Source organism: Naegleria gruberi (genome assembly GCF_000004985.1).
Source record: "Naegleria gruberi genomic scaffold NAEGRscaffold_80, whole genome shotgun sequence".
NCBI lineage: Eukaryota > Heterolobosea > Eutetramitea > Acrasida > Naegleriidae > Naegleria > Naegleria gruberi.
Window position 1 is genome coordinate 48,416 of NW_003163247.1, and position 20,964 is coordinate 69,379.

The following is a 20,964-nucleotide window of genomic DNA, read 5'->3' on the forward strand; positions in this document are numbered from 1 at the left end:
TATTTCTTCAATAATTAAAAGCTTTTAATTTATTATGAAAAGAAGTACTTTTAATTCAAGTTGATTGAATAAAAGTTCAATTTTTATGATTATTTCTGTGAATCTTGTGTAATTTTCTGGAAAAATCTCCAATCAAATAAAGTGAGCCAGTCACGAGAACTGAAACTTGTTGAGATTTCATATCCCACACAAAATCTAAAACTTGATTGATGCTATTGAAGATGGAAACTTTTGATTCGTCACCAGTTAATTCAATCCAAAGCTTCTTCAAGTTGTTAAGCTTTTCTGACTCGGCCTTTGACATGCCAGTTGATTTGTTTACCAAACTATTCTTTTGTGAATCGGTTGGACAGAAAATGACATAATCGAAATATTCTTTTGAGGTTGTAAGGGAAGCTAAGAGTTTTCTTGGATCTCTTACACCTGTATAGTTGAAAACAAGGACCTTCTTGTGATCTTTGGAGGATTCAGAATTTTGAGCATCTATTCTTCTTTGGAAGGTTAGAGAGGAATTTTCTTCATTGTCACTTGAAATGTAGGAAATGTCTTCGAATTCTTGAGGAGCTTGATCATTCTTGTCAATGCATTGAACAAACCACCTTCTACAAAGGTCCAAACTCTCATCAGTGTGAGCTCCATCAATATAGAAATCCAATCCTGGGAAGTTTACTATTTGACACCTACCTGGCCATCTAGTACTCTTCAACCCTTCAATGAAAGTTTCAGAAAGGTGGAATGGTAAAAAGTTTTTGAGTTCTTCCTTGTGAGTTGTGGTTTCATAATTGGAGTTGGCCAATGTGAGAGGAGTTTGTGAAATTGGCTCACAAACCTCTCCCTTCAAACACTGATTAAATTTGGTAAGGATATTATTTTCCTCAATAGTGCTTAAAGATACTGAAACACTTCTATTAGTCCTTTCCAAGAATGTTTTACAAAGGGCAATAGCCAATGCAGCATTCCATCTTTGATGTTCACCCTTTAGCCCAATTTCAAGCTTGTTAATGCTACCCTTCTCATTGAGAATTCTTTCATAATCCTCAATAGATGGACACATATAAAGAGGTGCGTGTGTTTGCTCTGAGGTCTTGATGAAAGAGGCCAATGCTTCCTCCTTTTGAGGGCAAGTAATACATGGAACATCCTTCTTCATAATGCCAGCCTTTTGAGCAGATATTTCAGTAATGGTTTCACCCAATAAATCCATGTGATCGTACCCAATCGATGAGATACCACACACAACTGGATCAATAATATTGGTTGCATCATATTTACCACCAATACCAACCTCTATAATGGCTACATCAACCTTCTCGTCAATAAATGCCTTCAGTGAGACGAGAACCATCAATCGGAAATAGGTTGTCATTGGGAATGTTTGTTCAGAAGTTGTTTCCTGAGTCAATCTATCATAACAATACCAAAATGCATTTGTAAATGTTTCCTTAGAGACCAGACCACCATCAATACGTATTCTTTCTCTAATATCAACAAGATGCGGAGAAGTGAACAATCCAGTTTTGAGACCTTGTTTTTTCAGTATATATTCACAGAATGCACAAGTACTTCCCTTTCCTTTGGTACCTGCCACGTGAATCATTTGTAATTTAGAATGATCCAATCCAATTTTATCACAATATGATTTTGTAATTTCCAAACTCAATTCATGAGCATTTGCATCATGAGGAGGAGCTTTCCTAGAGATGAGTGAATCGAGAATTTTCAATGCATTCTCATAATTCTTTTCTGTGATATGTTCTTGTGAAGCCATTTCGGAAAGTTGTGTAATGGTATTTTGTTGATTTGAAGAGTTATTGTGATGATGAATGGAATAGAATTTGGAGTTTGGAGAAGAGTATGGAATTGTCTCTAATTTTCGGGAGAGTGTTGGTAGAGCTGTTGATGATGGTTTAATTTTCAATGATTTGCCAAATAAACCTGGAAGGAGAATAGATGATAATACACTTGAACAACAATTATTTCTCCTAACAATAGATTTCATAAAGAATCTGATGATAAATTATATATTCAATGATGAGGAGGCTTTAAAATCAAAATTCTCCAATTTAATTTAAATTATCAGGATAATATAATTATACTATTAATGGCTGCGATGATGATGATGATGTAAATTTCAAAAGTAAAATTCCATCGAGAGTTGCTGATGAACTAGTATGATCGTTCCTTTGTTTCAATTTTTTTGAAATTGTTCCTCATCAATAAGAATGGATATGAGCACATGAACGGACTTGCATACGGATTGAGTTTTCATCTTGATAGTGAATGGAAGAAGAATCTGTATTGAATAGTAGAGTCTCATCGGTGAATTTTGAAGAATATTATTGCTTCTTACAAAATATTGCACAGGTGTCTTGTTGGATTTTATTGGGTTGGACACGTCGACAGAGTTTTGTAAAGTATTAAAGTAAAGGTCTAGAGCTTAATTAGGCCTTAGGGGAGATTAATTAATTAACCCTTCTTAATTTATCAAGGGTTTCATTCATTGAATTTTAATAATATGTATTAATAATCATAAATTTCGGAAGAAACATCATATTGATTTAAAATTATGATCATAATTGAGCAACAAATAGAATGAAGAGATCATCACATGAAAATGTTCTCATCAAACTATTCTCTTATCATCATTTGATTTGAAACATAAAACTAGATAATAAATTTATTCATTCCATCAGCGTCACTAGATAACCAAGAACACGTAATTTTATTTTAAAATTTAATTAAAATATTTAAATAAAATGCATCAAGAACGTAATTCAGTGTTGTGGAACAATTCAAACGATCCTTTCTATAATGGTAGTGGTAGCAATGATATGTTGAGTCCATCATCTGCTGCTGGTGTATCATCTGAATATACATTCCAACCAATTAGACATGATGATTTTTTCGGAGGAAGAGGACACTCAAGAAATCCATCATTTGATATGGTTGATGTTAATTATAATAGTGGAGGAAGTGCATCAAATAGTAGACCAACATCACCAATTGGAATTAGAAGCACATCACCATTGGTAGCAAATCAACAACAAATGAGAAAGCAAAATAGTTTGGAACCAGTCATTGATGAAGTACCTTTATTAGAAGAATTAGGAATTAACTTTACTGATATGTGGGACAGAAGTTTATTTGTTTTAAATCCATTCTCTAGGGAGAGAAGAAAGGCACTTCACTCCATGATGATTACCAACGATCCACACTATCAAAATCAACAACAACAACAACATCATCGTAATTCCTCTATGAGCAGTGAGGAATCAACTATACAACACCTTTTGAAAGATATGGATTTAGCCGGACCTTTGATCTTTTGTCTGGCTTTAGGATTTACACTTCTTCTCAAAGGAAAGATTCACTTTAATTATATTTACGGAGTTGTTGTTATTGGATGTTTATCAATTTATGTTCTTTTGAATTTAATGTGTCCTCTCTCGAAGCACATTGAATTACAACATTGTATTTCTATTCTCGGATATGGTTTATTACCAATGGTTGTTCTTGGCTTGTTAACAACACTCTTACCATTCCCATATGTGAGCTTGGTGTTGAGTGCTATTGCTGTATTTTGGAGTACATATGGATCGAGTACAATGTTTGTTGCTGCTCTAGGAATGAGTCATCAGAGAATGCTTGTTTCCTATCCAATAGGATTGGTCTATGCCACTTTTGCTTTGATTACTGTCTTGTAAATGCAATGACATGTTAATAAATTATTATATTAATTACATATATTATGTTGTAAAATAAGTAAATCATTGCGTGTTGTTGTACTGTAGTTGAATCTAAAATGACTTTACTATTCCTTGTTGTTACAAAAAACTAGCCGTTTCATAAAAATTTAAATTTAATAAAAATGCAAAACCGTTACAAAAGCAATTTTTTATAAATAGACCAAACCATTCAATTTGGCTCAAACACCAAGTTAAAAAAAAACAACACAATAACAAAATGGCCAGAACCAAGCAAACTGCCAGAAAGTCCACAGGTGGTAAAGCACCAAGAAAACAATTGGCTTCCAAAGCTGCTAGAAAGTCCGCCAAACAACCATCAACTGGTGGTTTGAAGAAGCCACACAGATATAAGCCAGGTACCGTTGCCTTGAGAGAAATCAGAAAGTATCAAAAGTCCACTGAATTGTTGATCAGAAAGTTGCCATTCCAAAGATTGGTCAGAGAAATTGCTCAAGACTACAAGTCTGACTTGCGTTTCCAATCTAATGCTGTCTTGGCTTTGCAAGAAGCTTCCGAAGCCTATTTGGTTTCCTTGTTTGAAGATACCAACTTATGTGCCATCCACGCTAAGAGAGTTACTATCATGCAAAAGGATATGCAATTGGCCAAGAGAATTAGAGGTGAAAGAACTTAATTCAATTTTTGCTAACCTTTCATATGATGATGATAATTTGTGTGAGGTGAGTCCTTTTGATTGAACTAACCCCTTTATCTAAATGACCATGTGATTCCCTATTATATTAATTATGTGTGATGAATTAATTATTATTTATTAATGTGATTCCGAAACACAATAGTGATGGTAACGACTTATCCACAAAGTAATCATTGTATCTATTCCCAACAACAAATCCTAGGCTTCTTGTAAATATAAAAACCCCAAACTATTAATTATTTATAATTCAAAACTTGTTCTTCTCAATCTCTTGGTCTAGAATTGTTAATATCAAACAATCGAAACTGTGCAGACTATTTGCATGTTTCATATAGTTGTGGAATCATTATCAGTTTGATAACACATTCTTTAAATTTGTCCAAATTATTATCAAATCTTTCTTATTCTTTTTAAATCAGCAGCTAGTCTTGCTATGTGAAAACCCAATAGAATGGAATTAGTTTATTCAGTTTTTCCAAATGTTTCAAAACTAAATGGTTGAAACAATGATCCTGTTCCTCCAAAGAATTTACCTTGGAATTCAATCCAGGTCAATCTAATGGCATGCAAGAAGGCAGACAATGATTCCATAATTAGTAAAACTCCAATAGTCATGCCAAACCACAAGGCACACAAGAAGAAAACTCCAATACCATAATGAACTAGGATGTCTTCCAATAACGGATACGATTCTAAACTATTTAAGAGAATACCCAATGTCATTTGCCAAAAAACTTCAGATAATTGAGCGTGAGCTAGGGAAAGAGCCCACAATCTAAGATAGGAAGCAGTGTTGGAGACAGTGTTGAGAACGTATTCGATTGTGTGGATGAGTTGTTTGATGAATAATTCAGAGAAGGGTTCAATTTCTGCGTGGTTGGTTACTTTTGTTTCGTCTAGTTTGATTTCATGAGATTCTTCTTCACTATTCGAAAGCACTGGTTCACTTTCCAATACCTTTTTCAACTTTCTCTTTTGTTTGTAATATTCAATCACTGGTTTTGGAATCAACAAGATTGGAACTGAAATGACAGCAATCAACAATAAAGTCAATTGAGCATAAGTTTGCTTTTTCTGAGCTTCCTCCACACTTCCACCAAAATAAAACAATGGAGGTTGAGACATCTTCCAAGGACTCAAAAAGAAATCAGTCATTGTTGGTAAAAGTTGTGGAATTTCAATATTTACATGAGTTTCGTCTCCCCAATTTACACACCACTTGTAAACAATCATAATTGACATGTATCCGAAAGTACACCATAAAATTAACAATTCTGGAATGAATTCAAGGAAAATATCAAGAAAATGACCAAATTGAATCATGTTAACAAGGGAGAAGAGTAATCCTGCTGTCATGTGTCCAACGCCAAAGATAATTGCCATTTTCATCTTTAAGGAGTTGTAAAATAAGAGTTTGTTTGAGGTGTGGAACCAACCAGGATCGATACCGAAAGGATAAGTTCTAGATTCGTCTTTGTGTCCAATTCCATTTTGATCAAAATTGAAAGCAGTTGGGAAGAGGTCAACTGAGAGACCAAAACCATCATTGTATAAGAAACCAGTGTAAATGGAGAAGAGTCCCATCAGGATGAGGATGTATCTGCCCTGGAAAATCATGGCAAGCAATTCATTATTCTCAGCAATTGGCTTTAGTCTTCTTTCGAATATAATCATGCAGAAACTAAAAATGGAAAGCAAGAGTCCATGACCAAAATCTCCAAACATGACAGAGAAGAGAAAAGGAAAGAAAATAACAGAAGCCACAGCTGGATTCATCTCCTTATAATTTGGAATACCATACGAGTTGACAATTTGTTGGAAAACTTCAGTAAACTTGTTAGTTTCGAAAAAAGTTGGTGGAGTTTCGTCTGTGTGAATAATATCGACTAGGGTTGGAATTTCAACGTGCATTTCAAACATGGCTTGTTCCATTTCCCTTCTGACCGTTTCGACATGTCTCTCAGCAACCCAACCAAGAGCTACAACTGAGTTTCGAATATCGTAATTGAACATGTTGAGAGTGTGATAGATTGCCTTCTCTCTGAATACATTGTTATTCCATTCACTCATGTTACTTGCAATTTCACTCAATAAGTCCAACAAACGACTTTTGGAATTCTCAATTGTCATTTCAAGTTCGCGAACTTGCTGATTAACTTTTTTGGAAGATTCTCCTGGAGTTTCATCACTTGGAATATCATAGATGGTTGCACCCATTGCTTCACATATCTTTTTAATCTTCTCCTTTGCTGTTGAAGATCCAAAGAAAACTGTAAAAACAAGTTTGGATACAGTTTTACCTAATTTGGAATCGTAAATTGGAGAAGAAATTTCATAAAGTTTTGGAATGGCATTTCCACGAGTGCTACGATAGATAAGCATGTTAAAAGCAGACACTTTCTCACTTGGAATAACTCCTGTCAGACAACCAAGAGATGACATTTGACTTTCTCTGTTCAACATTGAGCTAGAGGCACCTGATTGAGATTCTTCACTTGCCTCACCATCCAAATTACCTGCCAATTCAATTACTTGCAGGAATTCCTCGGCCTTACTCTTTTGAGAAACTAATTGTTCAATGCCATCTGACAGATTTCTCAATTCTGCTTCCAATTTGACAAATTCTCTTTCATATCTATCCAACAAATTAACTGAACCTTCTTGCAACTCATTTACATCACCATTCATCTTGTCACTTTCCTCAACAAATTTGACATTTGACTTTTCCATCTCTTGCTCAAAGAATCTAATAATTCTCTCCAAGTCCTCACATCTCTTCACTTCATTAGCATAATGTCTCTGAAACCCATTTAAATGAGATGACAAATCTTTAAACTCAACCAATCCTAATTGACCTAACCGTTCCACACTTCTGTGAGCAACTTCTCTCTGCATGGTCATTTCCAATAGAACCATCGTTTCACTTCTCCACGATGAAGCGCTGCCGTCCTTCTTGGAATTTCTATTCGAAACTAATCGAGAAAGAAAGTTTTGGCCAACACCATTTTCAGCACTGGACATTTTGTTTTGTTTTTTTCAATTTGGTTTTTGGTAATTGGTGCAAGTGCAGTGGATGTTTTAAATTGGATGAAAAATTTAGTGGCGGGAAAATGGTTAGCTCAATGGATTGAGAATCGGGTTTATGAAATTTATTCGATAAAATACCGGTCGTAGGGAAGAGTTGTTTTTTGGGAGTTTCATTGATACCGATTCCATCAATTTACAATGGATGATTATATAAATATCTATTTTATCAAATTAAGATTTAGAATTTTTAATTTATTTAATTTTTCAAACTGTCTGACCCTTAATCATTAATAATAATATACTCCGAATTATACATGAACATGTTGATGATTAATTCCCATTCTCAATCATGGAGTGTAATGCAATTAGAATATATTTCTCAATGCTTAGGACCAATCCTGATTTCCAAATATTAACCAGAAAAACTAATTCTTAAACTTGCTAAGGATTATTGAGGAGTAATATATATTGTGTTACAAATTATTTAAATTTATTCATTCTTGACGATTAAATTCTTGAAATTTCCACTCAATTGTAGAGAACGAATAGCAGAAACTACACTCGATTGCATTGGAAGAGAACAGAGGGGAGAATCAGATTTCAAAACCCTCTCTCTTGAGAAGGATTGCAATATCTGAGAAATGTACTGATCAAGAGAATTATTGGCTAGTCCAATACTCGCAAATAAATTAAACTTTTCCTTTGACATTTCTAATTTGAGAGTTTTCTGAGATTTTGAAAGTGATCGAGAAAGTGATTTTCTTCTCTTACTTGGTGATTGATGAGTTTCGCTTGGAAGGGCTACTGTGATGAATTTCATAGAGTTGGTGAGTGAGATGGCTGGTTCTTGAATGGATGACTGAATGTAATCCCACAATGGCTTGATGTTTGGTTGAGAGTCAATCTTTGCCAAGTCCAAGGAAATTAGAGAATATAAATATGGGAATAATTTCTGCAGAATAATTCTATAAATTTCCATTGTCTCCTTTTCAGATAATTGACCATTCCTACTTGTTGAAAGTAAATCCAAGATTTGACAAACTGTAGAATGGAATTGGAATAATCTCTTCTCAAATAGAACTGGCTTGAAGTTATTCTCAAAAAAGACTTTGGATAACTCCTCACACAAGAATGCAAAATCACTCGCAAATGCATCGTTACTCATTGGTGATTTCTCATTGTATGACTGTTTAGCTGTAGCAGAGAAGGAATCGATATGGTGAAGCATTGTGAGAGTTTGTTTGGAATTTCTATTGGAAATGAATGGACTATGGAAGAAGTCAGTCGAATTTCTATAGATTTGCTCTGGAAGCATCAATTGCATGAGGATTTTCGGCAGCACATTACCTTGATCCAAAAGGAATTCAATCAATAATTTCATTTGTGCTGTCTCTGTATCAGTTTCATTCAAATTTTTGCTTTTCAGCGAAGGAGAAAATTGATTAAAAGCTTCAAGAATTTCCTCGAATTCAGGATTACTGCTCTCGCTCATCAAATCATAGAGAGATCTTCTCATGACCCAGTACTTGTTCTTTGTATTACAAGATATGAGTTGGTACAAATTTTCTAACAGAGCTGGATACAATTTTTGAGAACCAGCAATGATATTCGTTGTCTTTTCATCCAAAAAGGTCATATTCTGCTTGTTTGACAAGCTCCACTTTCCTACAATAATATCCATAAAGCACTTGTAAGTCTCCCGTATCAGAGGATGACTCTTTGTGAGTAGATGAATTCGTTTGTTAATCTTAAAGTTTCTCACCTGGTTAGAGAGTTTGTAAATCCGTCCTCTACATAGTGCTTGCAGTTGAGTGAGTTGTTCCTCATTGATATTATGTGGAATTATTGGTATAGATGGCTGAGGAGGTGTAGCAGTGATCTTTGAATCTGAAGTGATGGAACAAGTACTGCTACCGACACTTGTTGTGGAATTTGTGAGGGAAATGTTATTTACATTATCTGATTCTTGATTCGTGATGTTATTATTTACATTGGATTCATTTTCTTCTAAATTGATCGAGGAATTATTGCAACTAGAAGTATTAACAATATTACCAATTGTGGAAGAAGTGTGAGGTTGTTGAGAGACTTTTTCAGAGTGGAATTGTCTTCTCGTTTGAGATCCAAGAAGTATGGCCTGTACGGTTTCAATACTGTTCATGGTGCGTTCTCTTCTCATTCTATTGACCTTACCAAAGGCAGCTGTGCAAATGTAGCTCATAAATACGAGGCCCTTGGTTGACTTTTTTCTTTCCACATAACCTCTGAATAGAGATTGAATGACAAGAGATGATTCCTCTTGGAATTTAGCTCTATGACTCGATGAATACATGGTGAGGAAGGCAATTCTTTGTCTCTCGAGTGTAATTTCTGATACTTTCTTTGGAGTATCAAAGGTTATGCTACTACTATTGTCAATTCCAAGATTTTCCATTAATTTAATACTCTCAGCTCTCATTCTCAAGTGTTTCTCTGAGGAATTTCTCGAATTCCAAATCAACAATTGATCAGTATTCCATTCATCATCATTTGAAGGAGTAATTGCAGAACGAGTCAATTGACTAATCGGTATTTGAGCTAGAGTAGTTGAAACATCAGAAATGGATCTATTTCTACCTTCTCTAGATCCATAGAATTTTACAATTCCAACATTTGATTTTCCACTTTGACTGCTTCTTCTTGGCATTTTCATCTTTTTCCCAAAAATTATTGTCAAATCTTCATCATTTGAAACTGTTGGAATTTCTTCAGGTCTAGTTTCCTCACCTCCAATCTTATTCACTTGTTTCTTGATATTCGTATTCACTTTGACGAAAATGGACGAAAATTCATCATCGGACAAATCTTGATCTAAAAATTCATCATTAAAAGATGATTTCAAACCACCATTAGGAAGAAATGATGATAATTTCAAATCATCACCATTCTCTAACTCATCATCCTCATCTTCATCATATAAAGATAGTGAATGATGATTATTTCCACCATTTCCTCCATTATTACAACTGTATAATCTTTCATTATATTCGAAATCATCCTCTAGTTCATCATCTTGATCATTGAAATATTTAGGAATGAGAGAGGGATCCAATTCATCATCGTACATGTTGGAATAAACGGAAATATCACTCATATTTCTCAAATGTTTGTTAAAGTTTCGTTTTGGTGTTGTTTGTTGTTGTTCGAAAGTTAAATTTGTTGTTATTGCTGATGATGAAGCATTATAGTTGCTACTATTGTTATTAGAATGTCCTTTGAGTTTCGAATTAAAGCAAGGAGATTGATGTTGTGGTGAATCTAGCAGGAAAGGTTTCGAATAATTATTATTATCCACAGCTTTTGGAGGCATTACACTAGTACTTGATAATGGTAATGACTTGGTTTTGATGGATAATCCTAAATTATCTTCATCATCCATAAATTCGTCCAGAGTTTCGTCTATAATTTCTTCCTCATCATCAGCATCAAGGAAATTTTGTTTCAATCTATTATTCGTATTGATTTTAATCATCGTGTCATCGTCATCGTCTTCATGAAAACTCTTGACACTTGTACTTTCTCCACAACTGCTTGTACTATTCGAATCTAAAACTGTTGAAGTGGATAACGAAAAATTATTATCCAAAGTTGTTGTTGTTGCTGATGAATTTGCTTGTTCTTCTTGAGAGAATCTAACTTTTAATTTGTTTGATGGAATGACTAGATGAAAGGAATCATCAGTTTCGTCTGGAGTTTCCAATAGTTTCGTATTTTCTATCGGAAAGAATGATGATGGTTGTACCATGTTACTACTAGAGGTTGATGGAAATTGTTTAATTGTTGTTGTTTCTTCCTCTTGAAATCTCTCATATGTTTTTCTGCAGTCATCTGTCATTTTGGACTCTTCGATGTTTGGTGGCTGACAAATTCAAGAGGAGCGATGGCTGTTTTTTTAAAAAAGATGCCTTGGTTTATTATCGAACGTTTCTCTCTTTGTAATACTTGATGTTGAGACTCTTTTCGAATGGAGAGTTTCGTATTTACGTTGGTTGATGATTTTTGCCTGTTCGTATGTGGAGAGTTTCGAATATTCATTTTAGCAAGTTTTCAATGTTCTAAAATCCGACTCATACTTGTTTCTTTGAAATTATTTACGGTTATTGAGAGCTAGTTGGATTGTGTTTCAATTTCGACAACTGACATTATCTCTTCTATTACTATCTTGCATGATAAATCATTTCAAATAAATTATTTGAAATATAATGATTATTCAATTATTGACCTTTCTAATAAAATTGTCTAGTCTTGTTGTTCAATTCTAACCATTCCTTATACCAAGAACGATCAGGAAACACTTTCTTATTATCCTCAATAGCTTGTCTATGTTTATGACAATCAGAAATTTCATGATCTGAAGCTGGCACAGTTCCATTCTTAGTTAAAACATTCAAAGTTTTGGTGAATCCTTTAAATAGTAATTTTGCTCTCTTTTTCCAAAATATTTCAGATAATAAATTAGTTTGGAATGGTAAATCAAAATTAGTATAGGTCACGTGAACTAATCTTGTAAATCTATCAGAAAGTCTGTAGAATAGATAGTAGCTCAGTGAATCTGCCTTGACGTGTCCTTGAGATGGCATTTCTTCTTCTGAGAAATCAGCAGTGTGTAATAGATGAAATAAGAGATCAGTTTCTTGGATGGTGGTTGCTACAGATGACAGTTGTCGTTTTTTGACAAGTGGTAGAGATAGGTCAATACCGATTGAAAGACATTGAGTAGCATAGGAAGAATTAATTCCTTCTGAACCCAAGCCATTCAATCCACTAGGAGGTCTATAATCATGCAATTCGAAACCTTTCGTCTGAGGATCAAACGAATTATGATTGTCAGCATCAAATAACATTGTTGACACATCTTCCAATGAAAATGGCAGATACATTACAGCTTTCAACAACTTCATTCCCTTCGATTCTCCAAAAAAGTAAGTACTGTTCGAAGAGTAACAATATAAATCTTCCCTTTCGTATATTAATTTCCAATCTGGCGTGTCTTGGGCAAGTGTGAAACCAAAGTAAATGTGATTGTCGGTAATTAGTTGTTCTTTCAAGTCTTTTGGTTTAAATCTCAAATCGACATTGTATCCTTTGGAAATATCGTATCCAATTGATCTGGTGAAGGTTTCACCTTTGAGTTTCAGAAAGTTTCGTAATTTTTCTGAACGAACAAATCTTGGAAATTGGTCCATCTTTAAATCTAGTGAACAGATGACATAACTTTTGAGAATAAAGCATCAGGATGTAATTTTTTCATTATTGCACTTTCTAATTGCTCCAACGAAAGTTGACTATCAGAAGCAACACAAAATGAAAGTCTAGAACTACTCTGACTACCACCTGTCAAAGTAATAAACGTATCAAGCAAATCCTCTTTAGCCAGTTTCCAATAATTCAACAGCCAACTCTGACTAGTTCCAATATTCAACTCTTTTTCACTATGATATTCAATAAATGTTTGAATAATCTTCTCCACTCGTAAAATAACCTCATTTCTGAACAAATTCTTGTTTTGTTTGGAAGAATTTGATGAATTCTTGAGTGAAACCTTTTCTTCATCTGCCCAGCCACCAAAAACCTCCTTCAGCACCTGTTCATACCCACTGAAATACTCAGCATAGGTATCGAGGAAAAGTAGAGGTTCTTCATTTCTACAATCTTGAAGAAAGTCTTGAAAGATCTTTCTTGCTTCCTTGTTATCGAGAACTGCTTCATAGTCGATAAAGTAATTGGAGGGATCGAAGTGGGCTTGTGATGACATTTTTTTGTAGGTGCCATAAAACAATTAGGTAAGGCCAAACGTGATGGGAAATTTGACACTCTGCCATAAATACATTTTTGGATGGGGATTAATATGGAACAATTACATAAGTAGCCAAGTTAAGAACTAGAATGTTAATGCTTTAATTCTGTCCATTCGCTGTACCACGAACGATTAGGGAAAGCCTTCTTGTTGTCCAACATGGCTTGAATGTGTTTGTGGTTGTCCTGGACTTGAATTCTTTCATGATTAGTGGCATGTAGTGTTCTGTTTTTGGTAGTAGTATTGAGCGTCTTGTTGAATCCTTTAAACAGTGCTTTGGATCTCTTTTTCCAAAATATTTTGTATAACAGATCGGTTTGAAATGGTAAATCAAAGCTACTGTAAGTTACATGTACCACTCTGGTAAGATTGTCAGCAATTCTATTGAATAAATAGTAGCTCAGTGAAGCTGCTTTCTTGACACGAGGTGATATTGGCATTTCCTCTTCTGGAAAATCAGCAGTATGTAAAACATGTAGTAAGAGATCAGATTCTTGAATGGTGGTTGCAACAGCACATAACTGTCGTTTTTTGATAAGTGGCAGAGAAAGATCAACACTAATAGAAAGGCATTGTGTGGCGTATGTTGATTTACTACCCTCGCTGTAATTGTTCAATCCACTTGGTGGTCTATAGCTTTGGAGTTTGAATCCATCTTTAGTTTGAGGATCGAATGAGGTATGGTTATCTGTATTGGAAATCATTATAATAAAGTCTTCAAGTGAAAAAGGGAGATACATAATGGCTTTCAATAGCTTCATTCCCTTCGATTCTCCAAAAAAGTAGGTTGTGTTAGATGAGTAACAACATAGATCCTTTCTCCCATAAATCAACTTCCAATCGGGCGTATCCTCTGCCAATGTGAAACCAAAATAAATGTGCTTGTCTGTAATGATCTGATCTTTTAAATCTTTTGGTTTAAATCTCATATCAGCATAATATGCTGCGGAGATGTCGTATCCAATTGATCTGGTAAAGGTTTCGCCTTTGAGTTTAAGGAAATTCAGTAGCTTTTCTGAACGGACGAACCTTGGGAATTGGTCCATCTTTAAATCTAAATGTACAGATGACAGTACTTTTGAAAACAAAGCTTCAGGATGTAATCTTCTCATAATTTCACTTTCTATCTGTTCAGTAACCAGATTATAGTAATCAGAGGAGGTACATGACAGTCTTGTTTTACCTGGTACAGTTGAATCCAGAAACACATCAATGAGGTCTTCCTTTACATCTTTCCAATAGTTTAATACTATTGTTTGACTCGTTCCAATATTCAACTCTCGTTCACTATAATGTTCTAAGAATGTATTAATAATACTTTCTGCTCTTCCAATTACTTCAACTCTGAATAAATGATTGTGTTGCTTGGAGGAATTAGATGATTGCTTCAATGAAATTATTTGATAATCTGACCAACCTCCAAAAACTTCCTTTAAAACATGTTCATAATTGTGGCAGTATTCATTATAATGGTCAAGGAAAACTAGTGGTTCTTCATCTCTATTTTCAATTAAGAATTCATGGAATATTCTTCTTGCTTCCTTGTTATCGAGGACGGCATCATAATCAATACAGTAATTTGTAGGATCAAAGTGTTGTGACATTTTTTGTTTGGTGAGATAAGACATAACAGTTTGACCAAAGAATAAGAATGACACATGGTGGTGATGTAGGATTGAACGTGATTAATTTGATTTTTAGACCATAATTACAACTCAAATCAAATTAGCATTTTAGGATCATACCAATAAAAGGAAATCAGCATGTACAAAAACAGGTTCAAAAGCTCATACATGAGCAAATTCCACAGTTGGAGTTTGAATTATTCTTGCTTTTTTCTTCGAGGGTAATGCATTCGAAGGGAGAGTGCTCTTTCGTATAATTCGCTCGAAGTTTCCACAAAGCCATGACATTCATAATTGGCTGCTGCCTTGTAGAGATAGAGCATTTTGTGATATTCTGGATCTTGGAGATAACTCATGTCAGGTTGAGGATTGTCCACTCGTTTGAGCACAATGTCTGTTCTTATAATATACTTGTGTCCACTTGGGATTGGTCTTCCTTGATGCAATAGAGCATGATCGAATATTAATACTCTGCCTCTTTTAGGTTTCAAAGAAAATTCATTAGAGAAACCTCTTTCTAGCTCCTCTCGTACCAATTCTCCCATAGAAGCAGGTTGGTGAGCTCTGAGAAAGTCTGTAGTGCCATCATCAAAATTGTCATTTAGATAAAGCTATGAGTATAAATCATCAGTAATTGGTAGTTATTAAATAATAATTATTATTATTACCAATAAAATATTAAAAAACACTTACAATAATGGTGAACTTTGAACGTTCGTCTACACTCTGAACAAAATTACCATCTCTATGAGGAACGAAACCAACACAAGGACCATTATAACGACAACATCTCATACAGTTATTGATTGAGGATGGATTCCATGTCCCTTCGTTATGCCAACCGAATGGTCGTTGCTGGCTCCATAACTTTTCATCTTTTTCAAATATTGGTCTTATTCTATTCCAAAGTAGATCAGCAAAATAAGGGAATATCAATAGAGATCTATCGTTATCTCTTTCATAGGAAAGAAATTCATGCTCTAATGTTCTGTATCCTACCGTTTCAGTCTTTTCGATTATGGCACTGCATTCATCCTCAGTGAGGACATTATCAATGTAGAATGCAACTGGATCTCCAAATTGGCAACACTCTTTTGGAAGTGGAATATCTACTCTGCTCAATGTATTTCCATCAACATTGGAAAATTTAATTCCCAAATCACCATCAATGTTGTGAAGCAAATTTTTAGTTCTGGTAAATTTGTGTCTTGGAATTGGTGTTTGATGGAGTGAATATTTGACAACTTCTCTTGCTGTTTTCTCCTTGTAGTATTCTTCCATGATGGAAAATAATTCTTTCAGAGAGTCAGTATTGATACTCGATAATGTTACACTGTTTGGTACATTTTCCTGGTAACACATATTGTGTGGACAGGATGAATCCAGCACTGTTGTCTCATCATTGGAATTAAACATTTGTCGACAGATATCTTCAAATAATTGAGAACCCAATACAACAGCCATTGGAAACTTATTCATAAAATAGTTTCTTCCCTTGAACAATCTTCTCAGAAATGAATCCAAAGCCTTGATCCGATCATTCCACAACTTGACCAACTGATCTACACTATTGACAATTTTCAAATCCTCCAACTGATGTAAAACTTTTAATATTTCCTCATGAATTAATTGATTCAATAATGTACAACTATCCCTTTCATCATCCATAATTGCATCATCATCAGTTTGCCCCATTGCACCAACAATAGGCTTGTCTTGAGTAAGTTCCATAACCTTGTTGTACATGACAATAAAATCCGTGTTGGAAACCTTCTTCCCATTCAACACGAGATTATTCACAGATGGTGCGAAGAGTGTAATAAATTCCCTATGATCGGATGAAGACATTTTTTTTATTATTTAAAAATTTTCTTAAATTTACTAGAAATTTTACTGAATTTACAATGATATTTATTAATTCCAAATAATTTATGGATAGAGAGTTGTACTCTTCCAAGAATTATCTTGTTCTTTTTTATATTGAATTCTATTGGCAAGACGATGATCACCACTCTGCCAAAATTCAATACAATGAGCTCTTACTCTAACTCCTCCCCAATGCTTTGGTCTGACAGGTTCTTGAGCTGACAGTTTTTGTTCTTCAATGGCATTGAAAAATTCATTCAATAATTGTTCTCTTCCACCAACTAATTCTTGAGATTGTTGACTCACACTGGAGGCAATTCTCGATTCCAATGGTCTTGAATTGAATATTTGATCAGATTCCTCATCAGAACAAAATTCAGCCACTCCCTCAATTCTCACTTGTTTAGAACTCATCACTGATCCATAACTCCAATAGAAATTTAAAGCAATTTTAGAATTTTCTGCAATTTCACTTCCCTTTCTCGAATTAAAATTCGTACAAAATATAAATTCCGATGTTTCCACATTAAAACTCTTAAGAAAAACATTTCTAGTGGATGGTTGCAATGTTTTTGGATTTACTGTAGCAACTGTCATGGTGGCTGGCTCGGCAGGAAGTAAAAGTTCTGGAATTTCCTTTTGGAGAGGAATAATTTTCTCTACAGATTTTTCATAATTTGAACAAGCTTCCAAATACCAATCGGAAAAGATTTTCATTGGTGATGGAAATGTCATGTTATTGTTTCCTTCTTGTTGCATTTTTTTAATAATTATTTGAAAAATTAAATAGTAAATTCAAGTTATTTAAATTTAATATTATAATAATATTAATAAATATAGAGATAAATTAAATAATATCAAATGTTTTCAGTGATCTACTATATCGGAGATTATCCTCATCACTTGAACTCCTTTCCGTTACCAAATTGTCATCCGAATTTTTCACATCTCCCAACACATTAATCCGATCTCCCCTCGAATTCACCACAAATCCCTCATCATTCACAGAATACTTTCCCCTCCATAATCTCCATCCAACAATCAAGGTAACAATACCAATTCCCAAAAAGAGAATTGAAATTGCAACGAGCAAGGCGTAAATTCCATTTTCAAGATCTGGAAAATCAAAGAGTGAATCACAAATTGCAAAAGTGATGGTCATACTGATGAGAATGAATGCTAGGAGGAAGGAGATGGCGGTAACTGAGACGATGGTGAGGATGAATTTAGTTTTCGGGGTGAAGAATGAATTGGAGGGTTTAGAATGGATTTGAGTAGTTTCGGCAGTGCATGTTTCAGTTGGAATGTGTTGTTGGGAGGTTGTATCGAGTGATGCAGAAGTGTTTGTGGGATCTATTGAAGGTCTTTCAGTTGTACTTTGATTGGTGTCAGTCGTTATCGTCATGCTTTTTTTTTAGTGTGATTCTTCACGAATCCTAGTACAATCCACATATAGTAGTGTAAAGTGCTACTAATAAGGATTGTACTTTATTGATGAACTAACAAGAAGTTTGTATTTGATTACAAGAATTGATTTCAAATGATCATTGAATTGTTTAATTTTACATTAATATCAGTAACTTCTCCCAAATAATTAATTGGTTCACCTGTCGAGTTTACAACTGTCCCTTCTGAATTCACTGCAAACTTTCCTCTCCACATTTTAATCCCAACCAAAGTAGTAACCAATCCAACAGCAAGAAAGAAGGCAGATATGGAAATCATTAAAGCATAAATTTCACCATGCGCTTGAGCATAATCAAGAGAATGCATAACTGCAACAATGACAGTTGAAATTAATAAAGAAATTCCTATGAAACATGAAGTACACGTTGTGATTATGATAATTAGTGAGAAACGAGTTTTGGAATTGCAACACGAGGAAGTATTTGGGGCGGTGGTTGTAGTTTGGTCAATTTGTATTGGGATAATTTCTTGTTGTGGTTGATTGTGATTTGCTTCTTTTTCTTGATGCTTTACCTCCTGATAGGTAACAGCTGTTGTGAGTTGTGGTGGCGTCGCTGGACATGGTATTATTGTTGATGAAATAGCACTGTCAGTAGTCATGACTATTTTTTTTTATAATCTTTTCCTCTTGCAAATTTGGAAATTATAATAGCGAGAGTACCAAAATGTTCATTGGTTCATGAAATGTGTGATTCACTGTTCTCAATATCCACAATCCTCAATAAATACATATTAATTCGAATAATAAAATCTGTTTCGTTACATTAAAAATTTAATTGAAAAAGTTAAAGTTATGGGAAATATTAATGAAAGTTGTTATCAATAGGTTTCGTCTTGAAATATGGTCCACTGTTCGAATTTAAATCCAACTTGTTGATGCTCCCAATTATCTGGACCAACCTTACGAACAATTCTTGAACCTGAACAATAAAGAACATCATTGGGCGATGTTTGTTTTCTATTGTTCACAAAAGAGGTGTCATGCATTTGATGTGAACTATTTAAATACCTGTCATGTTTGACAGGAACAAAACAACATCAAAAAAATATCTCAAAATCAGAACAACAACATGCCATTCAAAATATTCGATACTTTAGAAGTTACCATTAAAAACGGTGTTGATCTTGAAGCCGCTGACTTTAATGGCTTCAGTGATCCATAGTATGTTGTGTTAAATATTTAAAATATTGTAACGATCGATTTAGTGTCATTGTTCAAACTAAAGCTCTTGTAGATGAAAAGCTTCCTTCCTATTTGAAAGAAGCAGCCAAGGGATGGAAGCAAAAAACCTCCATCAAGAAGAAGGATTTAAATCCAACCTGGAATGAAACCAAAACTTTCCACAGTGTTTACTGTCTTGATAAAGGTGAAGGAATTAAAGTACTTTTCAAGGTTTTTGATTGGGATATGCTCTCAAGAGATGTAAGTATTGATTGATCAAAAATGAATGTTGATTAATAACGGTTTCGAATAATAATAGGATGCTATTGGAAAGGCAGAAATTGTTATCAATTTTGACAAGCTTGAACACAATAAGGAATATTCTGAGACTCTCAAATTAACAGATTGTAAATCTGGTAGCTTGAACATTACCTATAAGGTTGTTAACTTTAATCAATGTAGAGTTGAATCTGGTTATCAATATCACAACTTGTTCACTCCACCAGTTGCTGAACTTTGTGCTCCAAAAGACTTTTCTCTACTCAGTTCTAGCTCTGTTGGTGTTGCTAGTGTTGCAATCTTTGCCAACATGAAGAAGGGTTACGTTCTCTTGTCAACTCTCACCAAATTAGAATCAGGTGATTTAGATTTTGCTGCCATTGCCAAGAATATGAGTGAAGATCGTTTCCGTGAAATGAGAAAGGAATATTCCAAGGTTGATATCAAATCACGTGATGAGAATGTCAACCCAGATCCTCATTGCAAGAATAAGTTCATTACCCACATTTTGGAATTTGTTTTGAATGTTGAAAAGAAGGGATTGAAGATGATTGGTACTTTGAGAATTGTTGGACATTCTAATGGATATTTGGGTATTTATGTTTATATGGAACCACAAGAAAGCTTGTACTCTAGTGGTTCAGGTCAAACTGAATTGGCTAGAATATCCGAGAGTACTATCTTTTTGAATTAATAAATTAATAGAAAATAATTGGTTCATTGCAGCAAGATTCTAAGGTTATTAAGGAAAACACTGGTGAGATGGTCGAGTGGTCTAAGACGACACGTTAAGGTATGATTAATACCGTGTTCCGCAAGGGCGTGGGTTCAAATCCCACTCTCATCAAATTTTGCTTTAGGAATTGATTGGAAACTAATAAGGCTCTTGATATTTAATTAAATTTCGTTAATTAAGGCAAGAAGGGGTTATAGCTCAGTTGGTAGAGCGTCTGCTTTGCATGCAGAAGGTCTAGGGTTCGATTCCCTATGACTCCAATTTTACCCCATTCGTTGTTTTTATTGGCCAAATATGTATTATTATATTACTTATCGATTTCATACCCAATACTCTATTATTTCGATGGTTTGAGTGTCAAATCCAACCACTATGAATACTGAGAGTTGATCTTGGAGTTTTTGGAATTGTTGGAGATGACAACCTTGAACTTTTAAAAAGAAGTGAAAAGACTTGATATTGAAATATAAACATTGAATAGTTTATTAACCACTTTTAGATTGTTATGAATTCAAAGTCAATCTATCGCTCATTTTTTTGTATACAAACATTGTAAACTCTGATT

General features: G+C 34.3%; 12 protein-coding genes and 2 non-coding genes across 14 annotated transcripts; 5 read left to right on the forward strand and 9 right to left on the reverse strand.

Moving 5' to 3' along the window:
* Nucleotides 1-13: 13 nt before the first annotated feature.
* Nucleotides 14-2,188, reverse strand: NAEGRDRAFT_82082 (folylpolyglutamate synthetase). The gene has a single exon (XM_002669594.1). The coding sequence runs from the start codon at nucleotides 1,997-1,999 to the stop codon at nucleotides 77-79; it is 1,923 nt and encodes a 640-aa protein (XP_002669640.1). The 5' UTR covers nucleotides 2,000-2,188; the 3' UTR covers nucleotides 14-76.
* Nucleotides 2,189-2,756: 568 nt separating this feature from the next.
* Nucleotides 2,757-3,704, forward strand: NAEGRDRAFT_75400 (uncharacterized protein; the record flags this gene model as incomplete). The annotated part of the gene is made up of 1 exon (XM_002669549.1): nucleotides 2,757-3,704. The coding sequence occupies one exon, from the start codon at nucleotides 2,757-2,759 to the stop codon at nucleotides 3,702-3,704; it is 948 nt and encodes a 315-aa protein (XP_002669595.1).
* A 249-nt stretch (nucleotides 3,705-3,953) lies between these two features.
* On the forward strand, nucleotides 3,954-4,647 carry NAEGRDRAFT_83339 (histone H3). The gene has a single exon (XM_002669550.1). The coding sequence runs from the start codon at nucleotides 3,964-3,966 to the stop codon at nucleotides 4,378-4,380; it is 417 nt and encodes a 138-aa protein (XP_002669596.1). The 5' UTR covers nucleotides 3,954-3,963; the 3' UTR covers nucleotides 4,381-4,647.
* A 216-nt stretch (nucleotides 4,648-4,863) lies between these two features.
* On the reverse strand, nucleotides 4,864-7,422 carry NAEGRDRAFT_75402 (uncharacterized protein; the record flags this gene model as incomplete). Its single annotated transcript, XM_002669595.1, has 1 exon — nucleotides 4,864-7,422. One exon carries the CDS (start codon nucleotides 7,420-7,422, stop codon nucleotides 4,864-4,866), a length of 2,559 nt encoding a protein of 852 aa, XP_002669641.1.
* A 496-nt stretch (nucleotides 7,423-7,918) lies between these two features.
* On the reverse strand, nucleotides 7,919-11,302 carry NAEGRDRAFT_75403 (uncharacterized protein; the record flags this gene model as incomplete). The annotated part of the gene is made up of 1 exon (XM_002669596.1): nucleotides 7,919-11,302. The coding sequence occupies one exon, from the start codon at nucleotides 11,300-11,302 to the stop codon at nucleotides 7,919-7,921; it is 3,384 nt and encodes a 1,127-aa protein (XP_002669642.1).
* Nucleotides 11,303-11,693: 391 nt separating this feature from the next.
* Nucleotides 11,694-13,222, reverse strand: NAEGRDRAFT_54074 (uncharacterized protein; the record flags this gene model as incomplete). The annotated part of the gene is made up of 2 exons (XM_002669597.1): nucleotides 11,694-12,661; nucleotides 12,802-13,222. The coding sequence occupies 2 exons, from the start codon at nucleotides 13,220-13,222 to the stop codon at nucleotides 11,694-11,696; spliced, it is 1,389 nt and encodes a 462-aa protein (XP_002669643.1).
* A 125-nt stretch (nucleotides 13,223-13,347) lies between these two features.
* Nucleotides 13,348-14,868, reverse strand: NAEGRDRAFT_82084 (regulator of G protein; the record flags this gene model as incomplete). The annotated part of the gene is made up of 1 exon (XM_002669598.1): nucleotides 13,348-14,868. The coding sequence occupies one exon, from the start codon at nucleotides 14,866-14,868 to the stop codon at nucleotides 13,357-13,359; it is 1,512 nt and encodes a 503-aa protein (XP_002669644.1). The 3' UTR covers nucleotides 13,348-13,356.
* A 218-nt stretch (nucleotides 14,869-15,086) lies between these two features.
* NAEGRDRAFT_75407 (uncharacterized protein) lies at nucleotides 15,087-16,635 on the reverse strand (the record flags this gene model as incomplete). Its single annotated transcript, XM_002669599.1, has 2 exons — nucleotides 15,087-15,500; nucleotides 15,583-16,635. The coding sequence occupies 2 exons, from the start codon at nucleotides 16,633-16,635 to the stop codon at nucleotides 15,087-15,089; spliced, it is 1,467 nt and encodes a 488-aa protein (XP_002669645.1).
* Nucleotides 16,636-16,818: 183 nt separating this feature from the next.
* NAEGRDRAFT_75408 (uncharacterized protein) lies at nucleotides 16,819-17,514 on the reverse strand (the record flags this gene model as incomplete). Its single annotated transcript, XM_002669600.1, has 1 exon — nucleotides 16,819-17,514. One exon carries the CDS (start codon nucleotides 17,512-17,514, stop codon nucleotides 16,819-16,821), a length of 696 nt encoding a protein of 231 aa, XP_002669646.1.
* Nucleotides 17,515-17,602: 88 nt separating this feature from the next.
* On the reverse strand, nucleotides 17,603-18,160 carry NAEGRDRAFT_75409 (uncharacterized protein; the record flags this gene model as incomplete). The annotated part of the gene is made up of 1 exon (XM_002669601.1): nucleotides 17,603-18,160. One exon carries the CDS (start codon nucleotides 18,158-18,160, stop codon nucleotides 17,603-17,605), a length of 558 nt encoding a protein of 185 aa, XP_002669647.1.
* Nucleotides 18,161-18,291: 131 nt separating this feature from the next.
* Nucleotides 18,292-18,822, reverse strand: NAEGRDRAFT_75410 (uncharacterized protein; the record flags this gene model as incomplete). The annotated part of the gene is made up of 1 exon (XM_002669602.1): nucleotides 18,292-18,822. One exon carries the CDS (start codon nucleotides 18,820-18,822, stop codon nucleotides 18,292-18,294), a length of 531 nt encoding a protein of 176 aa, XP_002669648.1.
* A 450-nt stretch (nucleotides 18,823-19,272) lies between these two features.
* Nucleotides 19,273-20,382, forward strand: NAEGRDRAFT_82085 (uncharacterized protein). The gene is made up of 3 exons (XM_002669551.1): nucleotides 19,273-19,384; nucleotides 19,429-19,645; nucleotides 19,704-20,382. The coding sequence occupies exons 1-3, from the start codon at nucleotides 19,293-19,295 to the stop codon at nucleotides 20,355-20,357; spliced, it is 963 nt and encodes a 320-aa protein (XP_002669597.1). The 5' UTR covers nucleotides 19,273-19,292; the 3' UTR covers nucleotides 20,358-20,382.
* Nucleotides 20,383-20,419: 37 nt separating this feature from the next.
* NAEGRDRAFT_t786 lies at nucleotides 20,420-20,510 on the forward strand. Its single transcript has one exon. It is a non-coding gene; the product is annotated as a tRNA-Leu (tRNA).
* Nucleotides 20,511-20,586: 76 nt separating this feature from the next.
* On the forward strand, nucleotides 20,587-20,659 carry NAEGRDRAFT_t787. The gene has a single exon. It is a non-coding gene; the product is annotated as a tRNA-Ala (tRNA).
* The last annotated feature ends 305 nt before the right edge of the window (nucleotides 20,660-20,964 follow it).